At 40.7% G+C, this 19,253-nt stretch overlaps 1 protein-coding gene across 2 annotated transcripts in view; it reads left to right on the forward strand.

Moving 5' to 3' along the window:
• RIC3 (RIC3 acetylcholine receptor chaperone) overlaps positions 1-19,253 on the forward strand; it is a 32,498-nt gene that overhangs the window by 4,908 nt on the left and 8,337 nt on the right. For both annotated transcript variants that reach the window (XM_039535036.1, XM_039535035.1), the window contains exons 2-4: positions 9,989-10,203; positions 11,797-11,872; positions 15,020-15,113. In XM_039535036.1, the coding sequence (XP_039390970.1) occupies positions 9,989-10,203; positions 11,797-11,872; positions 15,020-15,113 (385 nt within the window). The remainder of the gene's footprint in view (positions 1-9,988; positions 10,204-11,796; positions 11,873-15,019; positions 15,114-19,253) is intronic.

The raw sequence follows: 19,253 nt of genomic DNA on the forward strand, positions 1-19,253 counted from the left end.
ATAGAAGCACCCTGGCTTATAACATATAAAACTGGACTGGAGAAAATATGAGGAAAATATATTGTAGGAAATGGGAGGGAGATGTACTGAATGATCTGATTTTTTTTTAAAATTCCTAATTTCAATGATTGTCTGAAAAACAGTTCTCTTTTTACTCCCTATAATGAAAAGCTCAAAGGAAAAGAATAAATGGTACCGATGCAACCCATAATTATGAAATGTCATAAGTATAATTTGAAGGTAGATTTCTCATGATACTAGTATTTGCATTTCTAAAGTCAAGGATGTTTTTGTATCTCACTGCTATTCTTGCAATTTAGTGGCAGAACGTCTGACGGAGTAGGTGCTTCCTTCATGGTTTGTTCTAGATCTTCTGTGTTATGCATGGGACTTGACATTTATCATGAAGCCACTTTTCAGATAGCTGGAACATTATATAAAAAAAACAAACTTTACCTTGTATATTTTGATTAATATAGAAGAGTTTTTATTTTATTATTTTACATTTCAGAAGTTAAGTTAAAAATTAAACATAAAAATCTCATGTTTTAAAAGGAATTGTTTGGAGTTTAATATTAGGCTCACTTAACAACTAGCACTTATATAATGCTTTCTATCCTTAGAACTCAAAGCACTTTACAAAAGTAAACCAAGTTTATATTAGAAAACTGAAACACAGGTGTGAAGTGATCTGACCAGTGCCACACAGTAAGCCAGTGGCAGAGCAGTGACCAGACCCTATGTCTTCTGACTCCTAGGCTTTTTACCCCAGGTGCTGCATCGTGTGTCTAGCTAGTGCTGTTTGGTTGTTCACAGTTTGTGAAGTGGTTAGGACGCTAGCCTGGGTTCATTTCTGTGCTCTGCCACAGACTTCCTGTGTCATTGTAGGCAAGTCACTTAGCCTCTGTGTGCCTCAGTTCCTGATTTGTAAAAAGAAAATAATATTATGGTACCTTCCTGCCTCACAGGCGTTTGAGGATAAATAAGTTAAAGATTGTGAGCACTCAGATACTACAGTTATGAAGCCATATAAGTACTATAGAGGTCTGTATAGGTGGATTACAAATTTAACGTGACAGTGGGTTATATATACTTCCTATGTGTCCCATTGATATCAAAAGTCAGCACTTTGCAGCTAGCCAGCTATGGACGAATCCTGTATTACACCTTAAATCCAGTTTTATGATTTAAGCAGTTTAATCTTAATGAGAAATAAAATGTGTAGATATTGATAAATAGTCAAGCTGGGTATAGTAACACTCAATAAAAGAGTCTCGCTAGCTGTACCACATGCAATATCCTTACAGAAGTAGCTGTTCCTGGGCTCTGAATGTTATCACTTGGAGTTTGAAGTGGATTATTGTATCCTTTTCCTTAATCACATTTAAATTAGAGTAGATTGTTTAAAACTTCCTTTAATCAGTTTTAGGATGAATAAACGCTGTGATTATGACATGCTGTCGAATTTCTAAATAGGATTTCACCTACACTCTAGAGAAAACTCAACCTCTTAACACACATGAATACAGTGCAAATGTCTGTTTGACACTTACCTCTTTTATTTGACTCTGTAGCCCCACTAAAGTTAACAGGGTTAATGGGAGCTTGCCCTTACTATCTGATTTTAGCTAGTATGAAAGGTGATGTGATGTATTTATGATTATGTAACTGAAGTTCTGATTTAGGGTGACTAAACTGCAAAGACATTCAAGGAGTGGTATGTGAGGCTTCCATACTGGTATTCATCTCTGCAGGAGAGTAACAGTCTTAGTCAGGAATGAGTTAGAAAACCATTTAAAAGGGCCATGGCATGATATTTTTAAGCTTTAGAAAAAGTTGCATAAAGCCTACCATGAGATAGTACTTTCCCCTTCTCAAAGCGTTAAAGGGACCTATAGAAGCAGTACTTACTACCAGTATTGGGGACTAGATCCTGCAGTGTTACTCTGGTAGCAAAGGGGACAGAACAGGAATGTGGATCTGGGCTCTATCAGGATTTGTATTTTGGTTAGGGGCAGGAGGGAAGAGGATGGTGTCACATCATCTTACTGAGGCAGAATATTCAATTAGCTCAAGTTGAAAGAGAAGGAAGACAGTTTAATAACTTCTGGTTAAAAAAAATTGTAATAGACTATTTGTGATGTGATGCGACCCCCCCCCCCCCCCCGGCCTTTCTGGGATGCCACCTGATGCACTGGGATTTCACTGAGCCTGCCTGTTCCACTAGCCTGGGCTCCCTCTCCCTGTTTTGCTGAATTAGGCTCTCCGGCCTCTGGCAGTGCACACACACCCACACAGGAAGGAATGCACCAGCTGCAGAATCACACAGAGTCTGCAAACAGCTCTCTGAGAAGTCTCAGCTAGGAAATTGCCTAGAACTCAAGTACAGCTCCCCTCTGGAAAGTACACCCAAAATAATATTGTCTTGTGCTGTACAGAAATCTATACAATGTAAGCTCATAAATTTGCCCCCTCCCTCAATGTGGAGGAAGATATGCCCAACTTCTTGCCCCCAGTTAGAAATCGCACAAACTGGGTTTAATACTAAACAAAACAAGTTTATTAACAATAAAAGGCAGATTTTAAGTGATAAGGGATAGCAAACAGAACAAAGCAGATTACTAAGCCAATAAAACAAAACACACATACTAAGCTTAAGATCTTAAAGAGATTGGTTTCAAGAAGTAATTTCTCACCCTAAATGTTGTTTTAGGCAAGTTGCAGAGTTTGTGTAGTTAGAATTCCAGTTATTTCTCTTTACAGCCCTTGCCTTTCCTGCCACTCAACTCCTTTGTCTCTTCATGTACTTCCAGCAGTCTTTTTTCTTGGGCAGGAAGGCAATGGATAAGAGTCCTGTTTGCCTTACTACCCGGCCTTAAATAAGATTTACATAAGGTGGGAATCTTTTGTTTCCCAGTCTTGACCTCCCCCGCCTTTTAATAGACAATTACTAGACATCCAAGATGGTGTTTAGTATCAGTTGATAGGACCACCTGACTTAGTAGTGTCACAGCTTTGTCCCAGGATGCCTCTCAGGAAGGAGAGAGATTAGTATCTTCAAAGTCTTATTGTTTCTTCCTAATGGCCCATCAAAGCTGATGGCCTATTGTTTAGTGAGTGTCTCCCAAATGCACACACAGTTGTAATTGTTACATAGTCCATATTCCTAACTTTAGGTACAGAAATGATGCATGCCTAGAAATTGGATAATCACATTCAGTAAATCATAACCTTTCCGATTATACCTTACAAGACCCATCTTGCATAAAATATGTCTGTTATACCATATCCATATCATAAGCGTATTTCCATAAAAAATATGGAATGTAACGTCACACTATTCTAAGAATGTTTTGGTCCTGGAGGGCAGAAGTCCTTTATTGCCTGGTACCTGCAAACTAAGAATAGCTATCAAGGACTATTCTGGTATCCTCCTGGCTGGGTGCTAATCTAGAAAGATATGAACCTTTTGAGTAGGGGATTTAATCCCACCACATGGTGATGTGGGGATACTGACTCTTAGCACAAAAGAGGCGAATAGCGTAGCTGAACTCGAACTACCTTAGTTCGAACTACTCACCTGTCCAGACACCGCGGGATCGAAGTCCGTCGACTCCGCCACCGCCGTTCGTGGTGGTGGAGTTCCAGAGTCGACGGGTGTGCGTTCGGAGTTCGATATATCACGTCTAGATGAGACATGATATATCGAACTCCGAGAAGTTGAACGCTACCCGCCGACCCGGGCGGGTAGTATAGACGTAGCCTAAGGGAGTCTGTCCAGGTGTTACACTAACACCACTTAGTGCATCATTTCTGAACTTGGTTGGCCCAGAGGACCCCACTACTCCTACGTGGTGCTGGGTTCTAAACTAAGTGTAACCACTCAGGAAAGAGGGTATCGATGTGGATGGCTCATAAAAAGCCCTGCTAGTGTATAGCCATGGTGTAGAAAACAATGTTGCCATGCATAAGAAATAGCATGGGAAATACTGACAATGTTATAATACTATTAGATAAACTAGTGATACACCATTACACAGGCTATTGGGTTCGTTATGGTCACCTCTTTCAGAACAGGTGTTGCAAAAATAGTGTGTGGGGGGGTTGAGTTTCAAAGACAGACAATGAAAAATATTAGAGTTGTAAAGAACTTCCATCTGAAGAGAGCTTGAAAAGATTGAGATGATAGTTTAGAAAGGAGACCTGACAAAGTATACAAAATAATATGTAGTATTGAGAGAGTAAAAGAAGATAAAAATAAATCCAGACAAAGTTGTGGCACTAAAAAGATGTATGCTTATCAATCTACAGACCTGCTTTATATTCATCTTCACCGCCTCATCATTCATACACCATCTCTTTGGATTTGCAAGCTCTCAGGGCAGCAATCTTTTGTATGTTATTTTTTTTGTAAATCACCTAGCATGCTGTTGGGGGAATGCAAATAATAATAATAAACATTCACCCTCTTGGGTGGCGTAAAGGAACTTGGAGAAATTAAAGTAACATGTAATGAGTGAATAGTGACATGTGCCAAGACTACTTCACCAAATGTCAATTTGCATCCAGCCCAGGACAATAGTGAATTTAAATTTTACTGTCTGAGGGATGCTCAGCAGCCTCTGTGAAATCTGGTGGTCTCAGTCCACCCTGGATGACTGTCCATATCATAAACCCCAGTACAATGGTATCAATTAGTAATCGTGTTGATAGCCTCCGCAGAGAGGTCAAGGAGTGAATGAGTATGGAAACTGAACTACGTCCAATGGCAGAGCTGGGTGAGGAAGCTCATGCTGGAAGCACATAAGTTGTAGCTGTTGTGTGTGTGACGGGTTGGATCACAGAAACCCCCTTGGGAACTGCCAGACTGATGTGCCAAGACTACTTCTACCCCTGCTTTCCCTGCCAGCTCGGGACCCCAGCACCCTGTCTTGCTGAGCCAGACACGCCCGTCTGCTCCAACACAGCCCCAGGGTCTGAATTACAGTGGGGTCCAAACCTCAAATAAATCTGTTTTACCCTGTATAAAGCTTATACAGGGTAAACTCATAAATTGTTTGCCCTCTATAACACTGCTAGAGAGAGGGATAGCTCAGTGGTTTGAGCATTGGCCCCCTAAATCTAGGGTTGTGAGTTTGATCCTTGAGGGGGCCATTTGGGGATTAGTTCTGCTTTGAGCAGGAGGTTGGACTAGATGACCTCCTGAGGTCCCTTCTAACCCTAATATTCTATGAATACATACTCTGGGTTAATAAGTAAAGAGTGGTTTTATTAAATACAGAATGTAGGATATAAGTGGGTCCAAGTAGTAACAGAACAAAGTGAATTACCAAGTAAAATAAAATACAACACGCAAGTCTATGTCTAAGAAACTGAATACAAATAAAAATCTCACCCAGTAAGCTGCCTTTTACAGACTAGTCTCCTTCTAGTCTGGGTCCAGCAATCACTCACACCTCCTGTAGTTACTGTCCTTTGTTCCAGTTCCTTTCAGGTATCTTTGGAGGTGGAGAGGCTCTCTCTTTAGCCAGCTGAAGACAACATGGAGGGGTCTCCCAGGGGTTTAAATAGACTTTCTCTTGTGGGTAGCGACCCCCTTTTCACTCCTATACAAAGTCTAGCTCTAAGATAGAGATTTGGCATCACATAGGCAAGTCACATGTCCATGCATGACTCAGAACTACAGGTAGCAGCCATGGTTCACATACTTCCTTGAACATCCTCAAGTAGACTTCTTATGTGAATTGGAGCATTCCAAGATCCATTGTTCTTTAAGTGCTTCTTGATTGGGCACTTAACTTTGCAAATTCCTTTCTAAAGAAACTGACCAAATGCCTTACAAAGCTTACTTAGAAATCAAGCAAGTATACAGCCAATATTCATAACTTCAAGTACAAAAATGATATAGGTGTACAAATCGGATGAATAGATTCAGTAGACCACAACCTTTACAGAGATAAGTTACATGGAACATGTAGCATAAAACATACCCCAGTCGTCATATTCCCATAAAGCATTATGGGATACACTGTGGCTAGAGGATTTCATTTTCTAGGGATGTCAACCAGGTATCGTTTACAAGCATTAACTTCACATGACATACCCACATCACTGAAAACTGATACTAGCATCTGTTTATGAGGGTTTGTTGTAATTTTCGCAATCAGCTGGTTTTTAGGGAACTGTTTCAAGTGGCATTGGGCTGAAATATTGGCTTTATGCAAATTTAATTTTTTAAAAACTCAAGATATTTTTCAATGTTTTTCTCTCATTGAGATGAGCAGCCACATAACATACTTATGTGTTTGTATTTTTCTCTTTGTCCTGCCACCACGGGCTTAATAGGGAAATACAGTCTTTTATGAGCAACTAATACCAAATATGAAATAATGTTTTATATTACATATTTGTGAAAATTGCTTTTTAAAACTACTTTTCATTACTTTTTTACCTACTATTGGCACCAAAGTTTACTAGAGCTGAAAGAGATTGGAGGCAGAAAAAAAATCTGTCTGTTTCCCTTTATTGACTGTGGATTTGACAGCACTTTGAACTCCATCATTTCACTTTCTCCCGTGTAGTCAATTTCCTTTGTTGTTTGTCTCTATGTGTGTGTGTGTGTGTGCAGGGGGGGGTTGGCCTCACAAAGTAAGGGAAAGGGATGGGGAAGTGTTTTTTAAAAAAAACTAAGAAAATAGTGCCAAATTACAAAAATTGGTAGTGAAACTCAGGGGCAAGCGTAATATCAGAAGCTACTTCAACTCTGTTTTTTGTAAATGACTAGATTTCAAGTTGACTGTGTCCCTTTAGCTCTAAGTTTATTTCTTTATGTAAATTTAAGTTTTTAAAGGGTGGTTGATGCTTCATGGAAGATGTAGAAAAATCATCAATTTAAAACAGTTCTGTCTGTCACATATTTCTGTCCCCTCCACCCAGGGGTGAAAGTAATTTACAGGACTTACCAGTACTTCTGGAGTCCTAAGGGGGTGTGTGGCCTCATCTGGAAGAGGCATGGCCTCTCAAGATTTAAAGACCCTGGGGAACCAGCTGTGGCTGGGAGACCCAGAGCTTTTAAATCAACCAGGAACTCCCAGCTGCAGAGGTGGCTGGCAGCCCCCCGGGGCTCAGGGGCAAATTAAAGGGCTCGGGGCTCTGGCCGCCAGGGGGAACCCCGAGCTTTGCGGGGCTGGGGCAGGGATTTAAAGGGCCCAGAGCGCCTGTCGCTGAGGGAAGCCCGAAGCCCTTTAAATCCTGGCCCCAGCCCGGCCGCCAGAGCCGTGGCTGGGATTTAAAGGGCTCTGGGCTGCCCGCAGCGGCGGGGAGCTCTGAGCCCTTTCAATCCCTGCTGTGGAAGTCGATGCGGTCCAGCATGGCATACTGGCTCTTGCTGGTACGCCGTACTGGACCAGACCAGCTTACTTTCACCTCTGACTGTATGTATGTGTATGAATGTGTCAATGCAGCTGCAGCCTGCCACCGACCAGCAGCGACCCCAGCAACCGGCCCCTGTGGGCTGCTGCCTGCAGAGAGCCAGCAGATGCCGCTGGGCTGGGTCTGCCAAGGAGTAAGTAACCAAGGCAAAAACCACAGCCAGCCAGCCAGGTGGGGGGGGGGGGAGGGAGGAGAAGTCAGGGGTGAATGAAGGACAACTGGAATAGCCTTCATGAAATATACAAGATATTTAGAGAAAGTTTTGTCAATTTCAGCCTCTGCACTCTGCAGGCAGGACAAAACGAAAAGAGATCTGAGATTGCACCAGATGTCCTAAGGACATTTCAGGTGTTTAAATCAATATATAAAGAGGGTGGATTGGAATGAAAACTACTATTGCTTTCAAAGGAGGCACAATAATTTCCCTGACGATTCAGTTTTCCCCTCCAATCCCTTTGTGGTTTTGTCTATGGGGACTGTTTGCTTTCCGTGTAAATCTTTAATTGCTTTAGCAAAATTGCTTTGCCCAAAATAAACCCTAATCATCATGACACATCTTTCCACCATGTTCTCCATGTTTTTTGTGTTGTTTTTTTTAAACAGTAACATTTCAAAGAGGATCTGCAAGCAGTTTGGACATCACAACCATGATCCTCTGCTGGGGAGGGAATGGGATAGATTTGAACTTGGAAATGGTTCCTGATTTTGATTGTGTTTAGGAGATCCCCTCATCCTGGGGGCAGAAAAGAACTGCCCCTGCCATAGTCACACACCCCCAACAACAACTGGGAGTGAAATTAACAAGGATGCCAGAAACGGCTCATAACGCTGGGCACTGAACTGCACAGGGAACAGCTGAGTTTAAACTGTTCTTTTGCAGGCGGCAGCAGCAGGCATCTCAGCCAGTGTCATTTCTGCAAGCTAGAGCCTAGAGGAGAACCCCTGCTGGGAGGTGTGGGGGGAGGAATGCAGAGCCTTGTCTGCAGCCTGGCTGGAGGAGGGGGAGGGAGGAGCCGAGAAACCAATGTGACAGTGAGTTTTCCCCTTCCACCTGCTTTTATTAGTTCTGGATTTAAGCTGTGCAGCCTAATGCTTGTATTTGTTGTGTATATTAGTATTGGAGAGATCCCCTCATCCCGGGGGCAGAAAAAGACGGCCCCTGCCATGGTCAAACACACCCTCCCCTTGACCCCCTCCCCTCAGCTACTGTGAGTGAAATTAACAAGGATGCCAAAAACCTAGCCCTGGGGGCTGAACCATCAGGGAACAGCTGAGTTTGAATTATTCTTATGCAGGGAGCAGGCTTCTCTCTCCCTCCCTCAGTCAGTCTCCTTTTCTTACCGGTCCTCCGTACCGGCCCGTACCAGCTTACTTTCACCTCTGCCTCCACCCTGCAATTGATCGCCTTTATAAAGGGCATTTTAGTGACTATGAGAGCTGTTTCCTATGAGTTTTTCTGCTCCTGCTGCTTACTCCCCACCTGAAGTGATGGTTCTTTGTGTATGACATCGTAATTGTTTGCATAGCAACCTGTTGTTACAAGACATTCCTACTGTATCTACAAGACTCTTGTAAATAAGATATTATGTCTTACAAGGTACACTTTTAATAATTCAGTAAAATAGACTATATTAACTCTGAAAGCACTGCTAGAGCTGCGTTAGATTGACATTTTTTTGGTTAGTGACATGCACACACCCAGCTCACTTTAAGGAAAAGAAAAGCTGCTACTTAGTCAGCAACTTTTAAAATAAGGCCTTAATTAGTTTTAAAACATAATTTCTATAACTTCCTCTAAAACAATCTTTCTACTCACTGTAATTCATAACCTAGACTCAGGGCCCCAGGGGGTTTGTGGCCCGGTGGGATGCTGGGGCAAGCACCCCTTAATTCAGTGCCAATTTTAATTTATTCCATTTCCCACTCCTGCAAAAATACTTCCCTTGCTTTTTGTATCTATCAATCTCTCCATTAATATTTTGTAAGTAAATACTTTGTGCAACCAGCACCTTTCTTGAATTAAAAATTAGTAATTAAACTAAGACCATAAAATACATGAGCTGTAAAGAATCCAGTACAGTTTACTGTGCCAAATAACATCACAATCCTGAAACAAGATCTGCTAGCATGGATTCCTGCAGAGTTCCTTGGAGTACATGGGCACTGTGTCTGTGCTAACAGAATTAGGCCTGGCCAGGAAAGAGAGGTATATTTAGCGACCTATAGCGCACAGAACCAGGAGTAAGAGTTTCTGAGTTCTAATCCTTGACTTGCTCTATGGTTTGGGCAAGTTATCTGTTTATCTCAGTCCTTAGCCACATCTCTATTTTCCCCATCTGTAACATGAGGACAGAAATTATGATTACGTATTTGACACTATTGCACATTGTGAATAATAATCCACAATTTTATCATCAGCACACTACACTTTCATCAATGCAAATGTGGTGCTTTAAAACAAGAACACAGAAATGAAGCCAACCCTGCAAACTACTATTTCACATCTGTACAGAAAAATAAAAAGTAATGGAAGAAACATTTTCAACTTATTTTTCAGGGAAGACAAGTCGTTTTCCACCAATGATGCATCACCAGATGGCCCCCGATGGCAGGTCTTCTGGTGCTCATTTTCCAAGGTCTCACCTGGCAGAGGCAGTTGCAAAGGCCAAGGGTGGTGGAGGAGGAGGTGGCAGTGGGAGAGGTCTCGTGGGGCAGATCATACCCATTTATGGATTTGGAATCCTTTTATACATACTGTACATTCTGTATAAGGTAAGAATAAACATTTATTTTTAAGACACATGCATCTGTGAAATCTCCTAAAAAGTCTAACATTATCATTTAGACAAAAATATTTTTAGTTCAACCCAGCTCAGAAGAGGATACAAATTAGTGAGCCAGCAATTTATGAGACAGTGACAAACGGGCGTATTCCATATAATAGCTTTCACAACAGCAAACAATTAATTAAGGTAATTAAGGATGTGCCTACATTACAGCTGTGGGGGTAGTATCCAGCTTGTGCAGATGTACCTATACTAGCTTGCTAAATGTAGCAGTGGGGATGCGACAGTGCGGCCCTCGCTGCTGCAGTGTAGATGTACGCTTAGGTTGCAGCAAAGGTCTTCTATAATTTAGGTCCCACTGTTTTCTGGGTTGATTACAATTCTTTTTTCTCCACAAAGTGTGAGAGATATAAACAACTCTATTTTAACTATTTAAGGAAAACAACATTAGCTGGTGTAAATCATTTGGCGCTGCATTAACTTCACTGGTGTTCTCTTAGCTGAGGATCTGGCCCAAAGATAATTTTTTAAAAAAAATCACAGATTAAACACTTCTCAGAAAGCTTGAACTTTTTATGGATACTTGTTACTCAGAAATGCCTAATATTTACTCTCATGGAAAATGGAGGCTTATACTACATGTTCATGCAGGGGGTGTAAAGTGTGCAGTGTATGGGCTACCTGCATCACAGGTTACAGCATGGGGGAGGGAGAGCAGCCTCTGCAGGATTGTTATAGCCTTTCCCTCCCAGAATTCGAGGGAGCAGATGAGCTGAAATGGACATTGCCTTAATTCCAGTCACCCAATGTGTCAGCCCGCAAAGGGGAGAACCTAATCTCTGCTGCATAAGGGGCTTGGGCAGATCCCTTCTCCTCGCAGAACGAGGGGTGACCCAGGCACTGACCGGTGACTTGGAACAATTGGTAGTCTCTGCTCAGGAGAGTCCCAGGATAAGAAGGGCAGAAGTGTTCCTGCAGGCCAGGAAAGAGGAGTATTGACTGGGCTGATTAAACACAGTTCAGCAGCATCCAACCTTTATACAGATGAAAGGCCGTGACTAAAGAGCATATCGCTTTTTGGTAGACCCTGATGACATCTGTGTTGCTGTCACAGTGCTAGTGCAAAGCCAGAAAAGGACATAAATGCCAGAAAACTTTTGCCAAAGAAAGAGAGGCAAATAGGTTGGCATTAATTCCCCCCTCAGTATTTTTAAAGGCCAGTCTTTGCCCAAACAAAACCGCCTTTAGTAGTAGGTCTCTGTGTACAGATGGATTATAGGATTGGGGTCTTTAGAGTAATGTACACAGTTTTTAAATGTAAATGTGATATTTTTCAGTTAATCTTTATTTTTGGTTAAAAAAAATCACCTGTTATAAATACGTCATAGCAGTTTTTGGTTAGCTAGGTTTCCATAGTTTCTTTCATGATCGCTGTCTGTTTTTTCCTCTGGTGGTATTTTCTGTGATTAGTTTCTAGCATAATTTTAGCTTTCTCTCCTTTTCTTGGTGTGATGCCTGTGGGGCTTCTGTACTGCTGTTACTGTAAATTCCTACAATAGTAATTTTTTTCCACTTACAGCTCTCTTCCAAGGGAAAAACCACTACAGTGGAGAGGAAATCTCCTCCTATACCTGGAAACATGAATAGGAAAATCAGTAAGTATTATTTCCCAGGTGATTAGAAGTTACCCATGTAACCATACAGTTGGACAGTGTCTTTGTCTTCTGGATACATTGTAAATCTGCTGTTCCATGTAAAGTTGATGTGAGATAGTAGTTTTTAACAAGTTGTTTCTCTGAATTTGTTAGAATCATAGAATCATAGATTATTAGGGTTGGAAGGGACCTCTGGAACCTTCAATGCCAAATTGGAAAACACAGCAGCAAACATTATCTTCTATGTTGCGGTGGGATAGAGGAGATGATGTAAAGCAAATTACTGCTCCATCGCTTTCTAAGTGAATGTTTAAAATCAAAATGTTTAAAGGATTGACTTGTTTACAATAAAAGATGAAATGTGCAAAGAGTGGGAGCAACACAACATAGTACAAGAAGTGTCTGTTCCCTTTTCTTTGTTCTGCTTGAATAAACAATTTAGTGAGGGTTTTAGCTTAATATCATGGTGCGTTAAAGAATGGTTTTTTACCAGTGCTCATTAGTAGTATAAAGGACACTCCACCTACAAAGAAAAAAAAAGTGCAATATACATTGGAAAGTACAAAATCCTCTGTCCACCTGGCTCTGAAGTGGCACTATGCAATATAATGCCCTAATCCTGCAAGTCATTGCATGTGGGCAAAGTAAAGTCAATGGGGCCCTCCAGACTCAGCAAATTGCGTGTTGGGGGGCCAGCAATGGAAAGGGGAGTTTCAGTCTCCCCTTAAGCGTGGAATGAATTTGCCAAGCCCCTAAAATGATCACTTATGAAACCTGCCAGTCAAACATATAAAGAAATAAGCTTCATGATTTAGAGTGCCAGTAAATAAAATGTTTTTCCACCTTGCCTGTTTAGTAATAGTAATAATCAGCGCTGGTATATGCTAGCACTTTACACCTTCAAAGCACTGAACAAACATTGACTACTGAGTATGGGCCTGATCCAAAGCAATGAGAGTTTTCGCTGACTTCGTTGAGTTTTAGATCAGACCGAAGTGCTAAAAGGCCAAATATTAATATTAATAATAATAATGATGATGGACCTAGCTCCAAAAAGAGCTTTCAATCTAGGATAATTCTAAAAGCTGAGAAGCAAAGTGCTCACAGCTAAATGCCTTTTCTTGATGTGTATGTTCTGGGCAGTTACCAGGCTGTCTGTTACATTCTCTTCCCATTGTCATAGTGTTTAAATTGCTGAAACATTTGATATGTGTAGTTAAAGGAAGCAGCCAGCTTCCTCCCCACCCTCTGCCCAGCTGTTACTATTTCTTTTTCCCCAAGTTGGATGGTCACAATACCAATGAAATAACAAATCTGCCTATTTCTAAATATACACGTTTGTTGGATAATTTAATACATTAGCTTTAAAGCTCAGATGAGCAGTTGTTTGTAATTACATTTAAATGTATTTTATTTAGTTGGCTAGATTCTCATAGAAAACAAATACTTGATAGGGTATTAAAAAGACAATGTTATCACAGGGTTCAGGTAATATTGTTGTGATAATCATGACATAAATGTACATCATGATGTTTTATAGAATCACAGAAATTAGTGATAAATAATATCGGTTGACTCTGTTTTCTACCGTCTGTATTCCGGCCCCACCTCTTTCCCTGAGCCGCCTCCCCGCTTTGCTCCTCTTCCATCCTCCCCACCCCCACTGGGTTGGGAGGGACTCATCTGCGGAGCCAGGGCTGGGAGCTGCAGCCACCCAACAAAGGTAGGAGGCGACCCCATCTGAGTAGGGGCTGGCGCAGGTGATGACCTGGCACCTCCCACCTCCCCCGCCCTCAGTAACAGGACTTTAGTTGTCCAGTCAGTAGTACTGGCTGGACACTGTCAGGTCCCCTTTGGTTGAAAACCAGGCACCTGGGCACCCTGTTAAAGAATCTATCACTAGTCAGAGGGGAGGCAGCACAATGGATAGATCATTGGACTGGGATTCAAGAGACCTGAATCCTTGCTCTACCATTAACCTGCTCTGTGACCCTGGGATCTCACTTTACCTGTCTCTGCCTTTGTTCACCTTCCCACCCTGTGTCTACTTGTCTGTTTAGGCCTCAGTCATGCAAAAGCTTGAAAACTCACATTGCATAAAATTCAGCAGATGCTTTATGGCATCAGGGTCTTTGCAGAATTTGGGCCCTGACTGTAAACGCTTTGAAGAAGGGACAGTTTCTCATTGCACGTTTGTGCAGTATATAGTACAGGGGACCCAAGCTTCACTGGGCCCTCTAGGTGTTACAATAATACATATGATAAATGGATAGACGGCTTCCTTCTTGCTGCCTCAGAGCATATGGTGCACTTCTCTTCCTCCTGCACACATGCCAATTAACAGAGCTAGTTGGCTAGTGCACTGGGGTTGTGGGGGGAAGGACGAGGAAGTTCAGAGACAGCAAGTTGCGTCCCAGGCAGGGCTGTACCGTACAGGCACGATTAGTTTCTGTATCTGGCAACTGAATGTTTCCTCCCCTCCATCACTCCATTATCTTATGGGCACTAGGGAAGTGTTTGCTGCACTAGCAGCTCCACCATCCTTAGAAGGGGTCCAGCCTACACCTTTGACGGGTTAGTAATGCTAGCCAGGAGGTTGGAGCCATGGCTATACCCCCCACCCAGATTGTGGCTGCCTCATGTGCATAGGTGCAAGTTCCTTGAGCTGGCTCCCCATATCCTTGCACACCATGAAGAGCCAGCCATTATCTGACAGCAGAAAATATATTAACTTGAGTGGCTTTGAATCTTTATTCACAGGCATTTAAGAGGTACATTCCATGAGAACTGTTGATTTTACAATAGAGCAGCATATCACTACATTTCCTTTAGAGCATCATATTAGGTGGCTTTTTTCTGTCAGATCATTTCAATCTGCATATCAAGTGGTTGCTTGTTAGCCATTCTGAGAAGTGCTTTCTGTGCATCTCTGTGCCTTTGGGAACCTCTCTGCACTCCTTTTGTTATGCCTGAAGAAATGAAAGCGAATGTTTCCAATAATTCTTTGGAGGCTGAGCTTCCATCTGCTCTTCTTAGATCCTTCAGAACCAGTTTTGGCTTAATACTGTGTTTGCTGAGACAACCAGTCTGTAATACTACTAGAGGAATACGTTTTCAGAGCTGCTAATGATTGTGTTTGTTTTTCAGCTGACTATGAGCTCACGCAACTACAAGAAAAGCTGAGAGAGACTGAGGAGGCTATGGAAAAATTAATCAATAGAGTAGGACCTAATTGTGACAGGTATGTTTTATATTACAGGAATTTAAAGAAGAACTCCTTTCTGTTTAGGGTAGATAAATTAAACTTTCTCTTGGAAGAAAATGTTTTTATCAAAATGTAAATCTCTTGTATATGTTAAAATAGTAATTATGTTTCTACTTCATAATGTTGACACAGTATTTTGCTCTATTTTTTTTCACATTTTTCTTTTCAAGTTCTATATTCAATTATTTTTTGCAATGTCAGTTTCCTTAAGGGGGACACCCGTGCCCCATTGTACGTACTATGTAATTTGGAAGATAAAGACAGACATGTCTAAACATAAAAATGTCTTAGGCCCAAAAGCAAAGCAAAGCAAAAAGAGCCAATGAGTTTACCCAAGATGACTACTTCATTTTCTGTTAGCTTCTAGTGTTTTGGATCTTTTTATAAAACACTAATGCAGTTATATTTTATATAGATGCCTTTTTGAATCTCTGTAAAATGTTTCCTTAGAGGCAAGGCTGCATATTAATCTGCTCCAGTAAGCAATTTCCACCACTTTAACTTGCAAACCCACTTGGTTAGTAAATATGAAAAAAGAAAATTTGCTAAATTCGTATTTTTAAATTTGTTTTTCTTTGATAATTTGCTCACTAATATTTGGTGTAAAACTTATTAACATATGCACTGTTTAAAATTATTTTGAAATAATGATTGCATATTCTTCCTTAAAAAGCTGAATTATTTTAAAACACTCCAAGAAATATGATTTGTATTTGGCTGTAATGTGAAAGTTGAATACAGCGAGATTTTGTTACAAATTTTACAAAATGACAAATAAATGGTATGGGCCATTTTTAATCTGCTCCTGTTTCCTTTTGATTTGAAATGTATACTATTTACATCCAGAATGAAAAATCTTAGCCCTGCTCTAATTTTGTTTCTAATTGTTTATATGTTATTTTTAAGGGCTTAATCCAGTGCCCAGTGAAGTCAATGGGAGACCAGATTGAGATTTTGAAAACCTCCTAAACTGGGATTTGAAACTGGAATTTTTGTTTTGGCCTTTGTAAAAATAGGGTTGATTTGTAAAATTTGTTTCTGGATTCAAATATTGATGTCCCCTAGGTCCCATCTGCACAAATCTCTGGGTTGATCAGTAAAGTGCAATACTTCTTGCAGGTCTGGCTTGATGTGAGTAATTAAACATGAGAGAGGCCTGATTTCTTGGAAGACAGGATTCGGGAGGTAACTAGGTCAGCAGGCTGAAAATGGAAGGTTTGTGCTAAGATAAGTGACTGGGTCAGTAAACTAGAAGACAGACTGTTTGAGCTAGCTAAGACAAGTGGGGGAACACCCAGCAAACCATTTACTACAAACAAAATAATGGACAATAGAACTAGGATCATAAAAATAAGGTAAAGATTAAAGTAAATCATGGACAGTGCAGGTTAAAGTAAATCATGGACAGTGCAGGCTGTACAGGGATTGTTCACTCACAGAAACTGAAGACTTTTAAGGGAGTAAAAGGATTTTTTTTATAAGTATTAACAGAGAGGGAGGTAAAGAAAGATCTGGGAAGGAAGAGGCACAAGTACATGGCAATAGAACAATGTCTAAACCAAGAAACAGATGACATTAGTTACATAATATATACCTCTCAATAGACACATCTGATTAAGGGCATCATGAATCATAAAGCTTTGAAACAAGCTCAAAATTCTCAGTCTTCTCTCTTGAACAAATGTAATCCTTTCCCAGTTTGTGAATTCAGGCATGCTGTTATTATTTATTATAGCATCCAGTTAGGATCGGGGGTTTCTTAACATTTAGCTTATGTGCTGGTTTCCATTTCTTAGCATAGACCTCCTGGCCACTGGAAAATCTCCTTGTGGAATCTACTCATCTAGATTGCTCAGACCTTTGCTGAGATTCTGATGATGGAAAACAAAGATTTCTGGGTGTGTAGGGCTATTATCTGATGTTCTTCCAGGCTCTTACTAGAATGTTTTAATATGGGGACATGGCTGCAATATGTGCAAAATCTTTCCATATGCATTCCCACAAATATTTAAACCATATGCCATATTCCTGTTTCATCATTCTGTTCAATGTACAATATATCTTGAAATAATTTTTTTGCTACATTTCTATTCAAGAGATGTTTTATTCATAGAGTTTCTACTCAAGAGATGTTATTTGGTATCGAAATGACCAGCACATGTTAATCCACAAAAAATACTACACAAGTATTCTTGAATCTATCTTTAGTTCTCAGAAAGGACAGTTTAAAACACTCATTAACTTACCCTGATGTGCCTTACCAAGAGGTTTAGCAGCACATGCAGTATATTGTGCAAGAACTGAAAGTGCAGTTTAACTCTGAAAAGTGATTTTCATATCAAATTTGCTCAGGTTACAATTAAAAAATATTTTTCTAAGTGCTCATCCCACAAACTCAGCCTGGGATCTGAAGGTCAAGCTAGGGTCTGTCAGGCTACTGCATCATTACCAGTAGGAAAGGTTCTAAAGGTCAAATGCTGCCCCCTGTGCAGCCCCATTGGCCTCATGTTATATCCCCCAAACCTATTGGTTTCAGTGGGATTGTACAAGTGTAACTGGGGAAAATCTGCATACATTGAACTGGTGGCCCTACAATTGGAACTTAGTTAAATATTCTGTTGATGCACAAACCAGCAAAGAATCCATCTGTCTTTCCTAAAGCAGTGTGGCTGTGCAGGAATGAGTATAGCAAACAGTAAAATCTTCCTTTTGCATTGAAGTAAACAGGTCTGACTGACACAGGGAGCAGCTATGCAGGATAAGAAACTGCATTTGCTAGTTAGTTTTCATAGTGAAACTGTATTTTCATTTAACATAGCTTTGCAGTTTAAATTTGCTTTAGTCTTATAGATAGTTTTGTTTCTTCTTTTGTTTAATTATAGTTAGCAAAGAGAATGTAAAAAATGGTATCTTGTCATTCAGCACAGCTGCTCCAGTGGGCTCACTTTTCAGACCTGGATGTCTGACGCTAACAACTAAGGGCCCACCTGAGTGGAGCCACAAGATGCCCAAATATCTATTTTATACACACATATGCTAAGTCAGGGGTCGGCAACCTTTCAGAAGTGCTGTGCCGAGTCTTCATTTATTCATTCTAATTTAAGGTTTTGCGTGCCTGTAATACATTTTAACAAGAGCTCCTTCTATAAGTCTATAATATATAACTAAACTATTGTTGTATGTAAAGTAAATACGTTTTTTAAAATGTTTAAGAAACGTAATTTAAAATTAAATTAAAGTGCAGAGCCCCCCCCCCCCCCAGGACTGGTGGCCATGACCTGGGCAGTGTGAGTGCCACTGAAAATCAGCTCGTTTTGCCTACCCCTGTGCTAAGTGATGGCTTGAGTTTCCCTAACACTACATTTGGGTTCTCATTTCAGAACCCAGCTTTCAAACTTAGGCTCCCCAGCTCTCTGAGTCCTATCTGTTTATTGACAAGAACCATCTAATTTTCTCTTCAACAGTGCAGAGTCAATGCAACTAAGGAGCTGGATTTTATTCTGGCTTGTGCATCAATGAAATTGTCAGCTAATGTTCAGCCACAAAAATCTTTATTTCTGATGATTAGGTAGGAGGTAGAAATGACCCAACTTCATTGTAAGGTACAAAAAGTCACATTTACAGAGATGGCAATTAGAAAAACCATCTTTTTTACCACAAACTGAACAAATGTGCAGTGGAAATTGAGAGGGAATAAATATAGAACTCCATGGAGCCATTTTTACAATCTCTCTTCTGTCTATAGCTGTGTTTTAATGGTGTTGTTTTAAAAGGATGAAGGCCAAGAGCTCCAAATTGAAGTGTATGAGACACCAAGTTAGAGTACAGATTTTCATAGCAATCATGATAGCTCCTTAGGAACTGTTATGAGCGCAGTGTAAGTATATAAAAACATTGCTGTACCTGCCAATGAGTATTTTGGGATTCCACAATGCAGCATGTGCTTCATTGACATGATAAATTGTAATAGCTCTTTTGGAGCTACAAGCATGCACAGCAAGAACAAACACCTGCCGCTCTCTGAAATGATCATTTCTGCCAGGGCAAACAGTCTGCTGCCTCCTCTTATGCAGTGCCCAGGCATTCAGTGTCTCCTATGTGAAAGTCTCCCTGTAC

This window comes from Mauremys reevesii, linkage group 4 (genome assembly GCF_016161935.1).
Source record: "Mauremys reevesii isolate NIE-2019 linkage group 4, ASM1616193v1, whole genome shotgun sequence".
NCBI classification, from domain to species: domain Eukaryota; kingdom Metazoa; phylum Chordata; order Testudines; family Geoemydidae; genus Mauremys; species Mauremys reevesii.